This window comes from Mus pahari, chromosome 11, assembly GCF_900095145.1.
Source record: "Mus pahari chromosome 11, PAHARI_EIJ_v1.1, whole genome shotgun sequence".
Taxonomy (NCBI): Eukaryota; Metazoa; Chordata; class Mammalia; order Rodentia; family Muridae; genus Mus; species Mus pahari.
In genome coordinates this window covers 23,145,322-23,156,362 of record NC_034600.1, presented here as the reverse complement: position 1 = coordinate 23,156,362, position 11,041 = coordinate 23,145,322, and the positions used below count along the sequence as shown (strand labels likewise).

The window sequence follows — 11,041 nt, the reverse complement described above, 5'->3', positions numbered from 1 at the left end:
TGGTTATTCTAAGAAAAACTTCCACAATTCTTGTTCAAGGACTAAGGACAACTATTTGGAACATGATTCACTCTCTTTTTCATGAGTTTTTTGTGTAAAACAAGTGAATTTCTTCAGTTGTTTTCTAACTCAGGAACTGAAATAGGAAGGTAACTGTATCAGTTTGCTAGGTTCCAGTGTGGCCAACAGCAGGCCCTCTCTTAAGAGAGGAATCCTTCCTTAGAATTTGTCAGACCACAAATGTGATCCAGAAGCCAGTACGGAGCTTCCTAACCATCTGACTTTGGGGTTCATCTTTGTTTCCTTTGGTTTTCTGAGGCTAAAAGAGAAATTGCTGCAGAAGTCCATGCATTATGAAGTACATACTTTGGTGGGCCTATGAAGCCAGTATGTCATGTATGAGCATATGTTGGGCTCTTCAAAGAGTAGATACCTTATGTTACTAAATGGTATTGTTTTTCTAATTTTTTTTATAGCGAAACAATCATGTTCCTTCATGAAATATTCCATCAAGGACTTAAGGCAAGGCTGGCAAACTGGCCTACTTTGGTTTTAGGTAAGTCACTCTTTAAGGATGTAGGTTCTTGTTGACCAGAAGAGTATTCTATGTGTTATTCAGCCTTGACTATGTAAACTCCACTGTTGACACTCAGACACTGGGAATCCGTCTTGCTGTACTAGGCCACATCCCAGTAGTTACCTGGCGATGCTTTTCTTTGGTCTGTTACAGGTAGTGTGTGGCTGAAGTCACATTATTTTGCAAAGCAAATGCTACCCAAGTTGTCCTCTAGGCAGGACAACTAAAGCCCTGAGCCATATCATATTGGGAGGTACTTTTTACGGTAACTCACCAAGCACGAGGGGAATAGCCATGCTTCCTTCTCTTTTCCAGCTGATCTATTCGACATTTTGCTGCCCATGCTGAACATTTATCAAGAATTTGTACGTAATCACCAGTACAGCCTCCAAGTACTTGCCAACTGTAAGCAAAACCGAGATTTTGACAAGCTCTTAAAGCAGTATGAAGCCAACCCTGTCTGTGAGGGGAGGATGCTGGAGACGTTCTTGACCTACCCGATGTTTCAGGTAAATCACTTGGCATGCATCTTCTAAGTCCTTGGATATAGCCCAGTGCTGCCATCAGTGTGCCATCAGTTATTTGTCCTGTGTATATAAGCACCTGGATATGTTGGCAGTTTGGGTCTTTTCCTAGTGCTGGAGATTGAACCCAGTGCTCTGGGCATCCTAGGCAAGCTACTTCTCCAGTCCAGAAAGCAGGGATCTTTTGAGGCAAATAATTCAGGAATGATTTTTTTTTTAAGCAGCAAATTCTCTTTATAGAATGATTCCACACAGACCTCTTTCATGGAGTCTCCACCTCCAGCCTGTTTAAAAATATTATTAGGCTCACAGAAATAGGATTCTGTGCAGATACACTAGTTTATGCTGGTTATGCAAAAGATTCTTGGGGGACTGGAGTGGCTGCTAGGAAGTTGCTCTCTTTTCAACCCTTCCTCTCTGGCTGCAGCAGGATTACTGTTGAGTTTCTTTTGGCTGGAGCTTTGGAGAACAAAACAAGGCCTTCTTAATCCCACAGGCTGTGGAGACCCCAGAGCCAGAAGGCTCTGGCTAGACCTGGATGTTGTGGGAGCCTGGTCATGTGGCCCTTCTTAAGGCAGGCTGTACCCTGATGTTCTCTCTTGGGGACTCTGGAGGCCCACAGAATGAAGCACATGTGTGCTCTTTCCTGCCTTTAGGGCTCTTTCTTGAAGTGCCCTATGGTGAGGAAGTCCCACAGAGGCCATGGGGTTGCTTGCTCTTCTGGAAACTGGATTCTGTTCTCTTGGAAAGGCATTGAATGTTCCTGTTGTGGAATTTATGGGGCTTTGGGGGAGGCCTCCAAATTGTCATGTGTTAAAGTGATTCTCCTGATCATGTGTGTTATAGTTACTGTGGAGCACTTTGTCCTCTGGGCAGGTAGCCTTGACCCTGGGGAACCATTTTGGAACCTCAGAGAGGAAAAACATTTTCTGTGGTCCATAAGTGTTTGTCTTAAGGTTTGTCAGTACTGTTTGGAACCTTGGAAGTGGTGGTGGTAGTTCAGTAAGAATTTTAAAAACCAAAAGGCTGCATTTGAGAGCACTTATGTGTTGAAACTTTGTAATAGTTTATATTTATGTATATATGCAAATAAGGTACATATATATGATAATATATATTAAATGGTTTAAAATATGAAAATGATGCATTTGAAAACATTTAAGTGTAGTGAAACTTAATAATACACACACACACACACACACACACACACACATATATGAGATGTTGAACTATTTTGCTTGAATTCTTTCCCTCTCTGTGGAAATATTTCCCAAGAAGATATGGGATTTCAGGTTTTAGTGACAGTAAGGTGCTTCATGTATACATTGCTCTTCTGTCGAGCTATTTGCATTTTCAGGTGTGACCTCTAGGTTAGGATTCAGTACTGAACCGCATCCAGGTTAGGTGGACACAAAGTTAAAGGCACATGAAGCTCCTGATACTCAAAGTTTCTTCTATATGCTTTAAAATTCCCCAAGGCATGTTCCTCTCAGGGTTTCAAGTGGCAGAACTTTACCTGAGCTATGGACAGGGCTCCCCATTACAGTGGAATGCAGAGCCTTGGCGTGCCCTTCCACCACCCTCCCCTTCCTTCATCCTGCAAAGTTTAAGCCCAGTAACCATGACTAAGCATTTGATTCACTGGGCAGCATTCCTAGCATGTCCGAGAAGAGCTTGGAGTCTAGAGTCTTGGTGAGACCTGTTGTCTTGCTTAGCCTTCTCTCACTGAAACAGTCACAGTGCTCAGGGGCAGCTGAGCTCTGGTGATCCCCAAGTACTTCAGGTCTCTGACACAAGTAGACAGCTCAGGTTGGGCAAGCATGTCATGTTGTAAGGATTCTAGGGTTATCTAGAAGTTCATCCTCAGCCCCAGACTGTGGTAGCTCTAAACCCTAAAATTTTGTTGAGAAATCAAATATTGAGAATCTTCCATGGTGAGGTGGACCAAAGCCGGTGCTCTCGAGGCCCATTTTTTCTGGAAGTATCTTGAAACTTGTAGAATTCAGCCAGAATTACTCCAATTTCAAGAGATGAACAGATGGGGAAAAAATTGAATAATCCAAGAGAAATTATTAGAAATTGCTGCCCATGGGCTATGATTTTCTTGGAGTCCGTCCTTGAGTTTTTTTCTCTTGGGGTCTCACCAAGGAGAAACCATCTGAAACAATTAGAAATATTCTTTCCAGAAACTTAAAAGTTTTTATTTTTACTCGGCATGTCCAGTCCTAGTATTTCTTGTCTACTGGGTGAGGTAGCCATGATGGTATTTGCTCCCTGCGAGGATCTGGGATGTAGTTTCTTTCCTTGCATACACTAAACTGCAGTAGTCCTTTCATGCCTTGACCCTGTTCCTTGGTTGTACTAGACACACCCCCATGCCCTGGCAACAGTGGAAGATGTGACCTTCCTTTACACTTCAAGAGGACCTCTGGCCCAAACTTTTTCATGGGTTTGAATGTGGAGGCAGATTGGTGCTGGGCAGAGGGAGGAGCAGAGTGGATTAGAGTTGTGAGCTTTTAGCCTGTAGCTTTTTATGATGGGAGAGAGAAGGTGACCGAATGACGCTATTATGCCCCCCTTTTGTATTGGGAACTTGTCCCAAGACCTCACACATACCAAGCAAAAGCTCTGCTTCTGGACTCCATCCCTGACTTTTTTTTTTTTTTTTTTTTTTTTTTTTGCTTGAACTATCAAAACAAGGAGAGATTATAGAATTGGGATGACACTAGTCAGACCTAGTAAGTCCCGTTGTTACCAAACAATTTGTTATAGAAATAAAAGTCATTATTTTTTTTTAATTTAGCAAACACAGTGGTTAGTACTGTTTGAGCCATCTTCTGATGCTCATCTCTGCTTACTTGAACGTGGATGTGTTGAAAGTCCATAGGTAAGCCAGTCATAACATCTGCTCCAAGAACGATGCTATGAGATGCACTCCAAGAAGTCGTCACTCGCTGTTCCATCCAGCTATTAACTAAAACAGGAGAGCAAGCTAATTAAAGTCTACAAAGTGACAAGGATTCAGTCCTTTATTGAAAGTAGAAATATGATTCATTTCAATAGCTGCTGTGATGGTTAGGTGCTTTTTGGAAACTCTGCAGCAAGCTCTTGACACCACAGACACGTTCTTTGCAGAGTCACTTCTCGGCAGATCCTCCTTTGCCTCCTTTCAGCAAGAGCTAGCATTTATTTGTTCTTGTAGCAGCAAGGAGAAGGGGCCAGTTACTGAATTCAGCTCCATTCATTTGAACCTTAGCCAGAGAACTCTTTAAAATAGTTCTAACGGATGGAGGAGGAGCATGAGGCTATCTACTAAACATAGTTTTGTGGGGTTTCAGTGCATAGTAAGTAGTGAGGCCCTCCCACTCCTGACTCTTGTTAGGAAAAATTTGGGCATATTAGCTGTTGATTGTTTGATTTTCTGTGGAAGGACTTTTAGCATAGTTTTAACCATGGCGGATTTGTGCCAACAAAAGGGTTTTTCATAAGCACCTAGATCCTAGGAGTCTTTTCCAAGTCTTAAAGGATGCTTTGGTGAGACGTTTATAGAACAGAGGCAGAAATTTTCCTTTGTCCATCCTTCAGTGAGAAGTCTCGAATTTTCAACCCTTCTCTGACCAAGGGATCTTCCTGTGTATCCTACGACACAGATTTGACCATTGAGCTGCAGTCAATGCCTGTGCTAACAGCGACTGATGTCTGTGTGAATGCAAAAAGGGATGCACTCATGAGTGAACAGAAAATGGCCTCTTGATGGTCACACAAGTGATGAGCAAAGGCCTGCACACAGAACTCTGGAAAGCTGCTTTTCTGTCCCATTCTTAGAGGTTATTTCAAGTGTAAATTAAAACCAAGGACCCTAGTTTCCAGTGGAGATCTAAACTAGTTCTGCCACTTCCTGGGAGGACTACCTTAGATAAGTTACTGGACCTCATTTTAGTTTATTTCCTTACTTCCCACGTGAAGACCTTGATTAGCTAGATGAGTGGACTTGTCCACCAAGCTCAGAGCTCTCCTGGGTCCACAGAAAAGGGTGTGATGGGTGTGGCTGTTCACACACACTCTTCTTAAACCTAACCCCCTGCTTTCCAAGAGGCTGTTTTGTGAGCACAAAAGAGGGAAAGGTTTGTTGAGTCCCTGTAACTTGAGTTAAACCTCTTCTCTGGCTTACTAGATGTCTCATACAGCTGGTGAGGTTTTGCCATTTACAGAAACTGTTTCTAATGTAAGTACAAACAAACAGCCTAGTTATCTAACACGTTCACTGCTAGAGGGTGAAATCTGACAAAACAGGATCAGAATATCCTACCTGATTCCCATTGTTAAAGAGAACATTGTCGGGATTGTCAAGTTTTCAATAAGCATACAAACAGGCAGCATGCCTTTCAAAATAGATTCAAGTGGGTCTGTGGCAGCCATGTTTGTTTCTCTGACTCTGTCTGCAGAAACCTTGATTCAGACATGCATGGTTGTGTACAAGCTTAAACAATGGCTCCTTTATACTAGGCTTCCTCCTTCATGACCAACTTTTCTTGCATTTTTGGTTTAGACTTTCTTGGTGTATAAGGTTTGAAGCATAGCTCGTGCTTACGGATTCCTTTAAAAAGCGGTCAAACCATCAGAGTCCTAAGGGTCGAGATGAAGCTACCTGAGAATGACTGCCCTGTAGAGAGGCCCCTGTCACCCACCTGGACCTCCTGTTCACGCTCACCTGTGAATGTGTTTAGATTCCCAGGTATATCATCACGCTCCATGAACTCCTGGCTCACACCCCCCATGAACACGTGGAGAGGAAAAGTCTGGAGTTCGCTAAGTCCAAGCTGGAGGAACTGTCCAGGTATGCAGAGAACTTGAGGAAAGGGTTCAGAGTTGGGGAAGAGACAGCATGGCAGCCTCCTGTGGAAGCCAGGGTTATGCGGGTTTCAAGGGAGAGGAAGCAAATGATAGAGCCAACGTTTTTTTTGCTTAATCGTAGAGTGAAAGAGATGGTGCTGAATTACCACGCACATTCATTTTAGCCAAGAGAAATGTCTTTGGAAAGTTCTCATAGCATGTGAATTTATATAGTTGAAATCGGGAATATTGTGGTTAAGTTTGCAAATGTTCTCTGTCTTGTTTTCATCGAAATAGAAAAATAACTTTCTGCTGCATTTTGCATTCAGATTTGGCAAGAAGCTGGAGAGCAGGCAGGTTGTCATCAATACTATTCAGATGAAATGGGACAGTAGTGTAGCAGTCTTAGTGCGTGTCCTCAAGGAGTAACCCTTCAATGCTGAGGAAGGAAGCCATCTGTAGAATGCTGGGCTCTTTCCTTTTGCATCCAAAGCAATCTTTGTCACTCACTGATGGCTGGTCTGCTTACTTTTCGAAATGAGCTCACACAGTGTGACTTTGCTTTGGGCTGTGACTGGCTGAGGCCTGGAGGTCAGACTTATCGCACTGTGGCTCTCCTTCCCCATCTGTTAGGGCAGTAACTACTGTCTCCTCCTCTCTCCTGCCTCCATTGTGTCTGACAGAGTAATGCATGATGAAGTCAGCGACACCGAGAACATACGGAAAAACCTCGCCATTGAGAGGATGATCGTGGAGGGCTGTGACATTTTGCTGGACACCAGCCAAACTTTTATCCGACAAGGTAAGACCGGCTGATCTGACCCTCTACTTAGGAGCTCTGTGTGTCTGTCACAGTATCTCTGGCAGATCCAGGGACATGCTCTGGAGTAGGCCTGTGTGCTTGGTGCAGTTCATTCAGGACACTCCCAAGGCCTTGACCAAAGCTGTGGTTGAGGCCCACCTCTGTGCTATTTCTTTTCAGGGACCATGAAAAACAGCAACACAATAATAGTAAATCACGGGTGCCACAGTAAATCACGCTCTGGTTGGACTCACCCCCTCAGTGGACCGGACATTCTCTACAGCTCCAAGGAGGATGGGTCGGTCTGGCCAATTGGAAGGGCAGCGCGAGGTGATGATGATATCCAGGCAAAGGCTCAGGAGAAAGTGGCACTCCTCAAAACTCGCGCACATAAGAGCAGGGACAATGTCCGAAGTGAAAACAGTGGACTCTCATTCCCTTTTCTCATCCGCACTGCCGAGTCAGTGTCACGTGATGTCACGTGCTATGCGATGATCCCATCGATAACTCCAGTTACCAAACTCAGTGGTTCCTGCTAGGCCGTGGAGATAGTGTAGCTGTTCTCTGTGTGTTGTGAGGGGCAACACCTGATTAATTAAGCTTTAGAAGAGACGAAGCTGTGTCACGAGCTTTGGAGAAGGAACAACCTGATGACCACATCCCTCCTCAGCTCTTATTTGAAAGTGCAAGAAATTAAGCACACCCCCAAGATGCTTCCAAGTCCTTAGGTGTCTTGGGGAGGAGAGCATGCTCTGTGTGCTGCATCTGAACAATCAATATGGTCTGCTGCTTATCTTTATAGCTTTGAAATTAGCATGGATTGAAACATAAATTTGGAACTTGAATTAATCATTAGTGCTGCTTCTGGCCATGGTGTGCCAACATTATTTGAAGCTATTACTGTTTCCTTCCATAATATGCTGCTTAAAATATGTTTTACCTCATCAAATAAGATATTATGCAGTCCACACTATTATTATTATTTGCTTAGAATAGTTAAAAAGTTTAGCACACATCATTCTGTTTTCTGGGGTTTTCTTTTTGTTTTGTTTGTTTGTTTGTTTGTTTGTTTTTGTTTTGTTTTGTTTTGTTTTTTTGAGTAGAGATACCACAAATGTGCTAAAGTTGGGAAACATATTTTAGAAATCATTCCTTTCCCATTTTTGACAATACTTTCTAACTCTTTTTAAGTAATAGCAGATTGAATACAATATTGACATCACTAGGCCTTTACGATTTCTGTCTCATTGCCCTGTGCAGACTGTGTCCCTATGATGGCCAACGTTCTGCCTCACAGTACATTGCCTGCCTGTGCCTTCAACGATGCCACCCTCTACCTGGGAGTGGGAAGGCTCTACCCCATCTCTTTTGTGCCTGTGAAAGGTCTGCTTGGTCTAGCAGGCTCAGATCAGATAACAAGTCCTGAGTTGACTCTCTTCTCTGTTTCCAAGGCACGTTGCTCATGGAGCAGCGGTTCTGTCCTTTTGTGTGGGGTATCTGCATGCTTCCCTCTCCCAGGAACTGCAAGGTCTGAAAGGCAGCATTCCAGACTTCTCTGTGCCTCGCCTTGTCTAGTATTGAGGTCACTGGGAAAGGGGGCATTCAGGTAGACGGAATAGCTTATTGGTTGAAGTTGTGATTGTAAGCTATTTATTTGATATTTTTCTTGTATTTGGGCTTCTCTAAAAGTGTCTCATAATTGTCATGTGCTATAGATCTAATAATGGATGGAGACATTCCTGTAACTGGCATACGATTTCTGAAGGTACTTTTCATTGAGCAGTATTACTACCCACAAGCACTCAATGTATTTATAAAACTTTCTTTGAGTCTGAACCCCCGACCCACACACACATACACACCCATACACACAAGTAATGAGACGTGTTTGAGGGTCACATGCATTGAACAAGTCACATTTTCATTACACCACTAGAAGTAAAACCCCATACCCCGTTTCTCCCTTGAATGTTACTCACGCTGTTATATGTCACATAGCTAAGGCAGCATCAGCCATGACAACCCTGGACGCCGCTATTGTGGCAAGGTCTGTGTAATCAGTGGCGTCACAGCAGCCTTGCTGTGGGTTTGATCTGGTTAATCTATTTAGGAGTTGTTCAATAAAGGTTGTTTCTAAACATTAGAACTTCATCTTAAGTTAGAAAGTAATGGATTATAATTGGAAAGTTTGCACTGTTTTCCTTTAATTTCTCCTATTAGCACTTTTACTAAATATTCTTAACAGGCTTTAACACCCACAAAACACATTTTTTAAAGTATTATTCATTAAACTACAAGGGTTTTTTTATTTTATTTTCCACTAAACTGACTACAATGTATCTCTAATAGTGTTCTAGTATTTTTATTGACTACTCTGATGTGAGATAAGGTTTATTTCAGTATATTGGTGTTTGCATCTGTATACATCGGCTTTCAACTTTATATGATTTGCAAGAAAAATAACCCTCAGGTCCTCAGTACGGTCTCCCTAGAGTAAGGATGTACAGCAGAGAGCATGAGGGCTTTACCATCTCAGATACCAAGCTCAAGGCCTAAAAGATGTTATTCGTACATTCACTGGTGAGCAGAATTTAGAACAGAAGCATTAGCCAGTCTTAGAGGCCACTCTGTGGGCATTAACGGTGGAAAGGTAAGAGGAAGTCTTCCACAGTTGACCTCAGTCATTAGATACCCAAGATTTGGGATACTAAGGACTGAGGAACAGTAGTGGCCTAAGAGAGAGGGTGTGGTGATCATTTCTGTAAAACCAATTATTTGTCTAATCTTCATTAACCAGAGAGGGATCTTTTCTGAAAGTCACATGTCCACACAATATTTTATAGACCAAGAGTCTTGAGCTTGCTCGCTTCCGGTTTAGTGAATATATTTCCATCCTCATCTAATGTGGATAGTCTCCTGTTCAGCGGGCGAACAGTTAAGAGGTTAGCATATTAGTGTATGGTTGCCAAGGAAACTTCCTTTTAAACCTTAAAGCTGAAATTCACAATAATTGCTAATAGATGTGCTAACCATAAATTTTGTAATTTCTGACTTAGAAAATTACTTAGATTGCTTTTAAATGTGCCAGTGAACACATTATTATAGAGTTTTCACTGACTTGGTTGCAGCTTTTTTGAAACTGGACTTGTGACCCCCATTTGTCCACCAAGACACTGCTGTCCCTTTCCATTCAGCCCTGACTAACCTGACCTCATGAGCTGGACAGCCTGGGGTGTAGGTGACACCATCCCTGTCTTAGTCCCTCTCATCGCTTGCAAGTTCCAGTTTTTATGTTGTTAAATCTACTGCATTGTCTGACTATGCCCCGAACCTATGTGTGGCCTTACGAGAGTCACTTAAACTCAAGCTTCAGTTTCCCCGTTTGTAACTCCGTCTCCCAAGTCCCATGAGCTCCAACCCTTTGCTGCAATTACTTGCTCACAGGCTTTCTAACCTTCCTGCCTTCTGCGGTCTCCACACCTCTTCTCCTTCTCCAGTTTAAATCTTTGCCACATGAGCTGTCTGTCAGCTTGCTCCCACCCACCTGGCCCCCTCCAGTCTCTCTCCTCTTGTCCAAGGCTTCCTGGAGTCTTCCCCTCCCACTCCCACTCCCTCCCCCAGGACTGCTTCCTTGCTATTCTTTAAGCCCAGCATCGCTGCCTACTTTCTGTCTGTCATGCATCCCACTTAATCACTCACCTAAATAGATGATGTGAGATCAGGACATGGAGCCTTGGGTCCTGTATGCCTTACCAGCTCTGCTAATGGGAAGATACGATGTGGAACATTTATATGTTAATGTTAATCTTGTGGGTTTTGTGACTCACATAGTTTTATTGTCTTAGGTATATATATTTTACATTAAAAAGTTTTTTTTTTCACTTATAGAACTAATCTGTGCTCGCTTTAAAAAAAACTAAGAAACTCAGAAAACATGAAGGAAAAGCAAGGTTGTTTCTGTGTGTGATACTGCTAATAATATTTAAGGATTGACTACATACTTTGTGGTTCTTGTGGGCTTATCAGAGCCTGTGTAGGGCTGCACAGGGGTGGAATAACCAGATATGACTGGCTGCAGTGATTTCAGAAGTTAGAACAAAGGTGTTTGCAATAATCTTGGTACTTTGTGGTTGATTTTTAATAGGCTGGAATTTTTTTTCAGGTGCAGATGTTTCTATTAGTGTATAGCCTACAAGTAGATAGAGGCATTCTCCAATTATATGACTATCGTGGAACTCTGGACATCTCTCACACTAAATAGACTGCAGCTCTGCTCTCGATGTGGTTTGCCCTCCAATTGGGTTT

The 11,041-nt window shown here is 42.8% G+C and overlaps 1 protein-coding gene across 2 annotated transcripts in view; it reads left to right on the top strand.

Moving 5' to 3' along the window:
• Nucleotides 1-11,041, top strand: part of Rasgrf2 (Ras protein specific guanine nucleotide releasing factor 2) — a 224,423-nt gene that overhangs the window by 91,351 nt on the left and 122,031 nt on the right. For both annotated transcript variants that reach the window (XM_021208621.2, XM_029544116.1), the window contains exons 6-9: nt 477-556; nt 893-1,086; nt 5,829-5,938; nt 6,618-6,736. In XM_021208621.2, the coding sequence (XP_021064280.1) occupies nt 477-556; nt 893-1,086; nt 5,829-5,938; nt 6,618-6,736 (503 nt within the window). The remainder of the gene's footprint in view (nt 1-476; nt 557-892; nt 1,087-5,828; nt 5,939-6,617; nt 6,737-11,041) is intronic.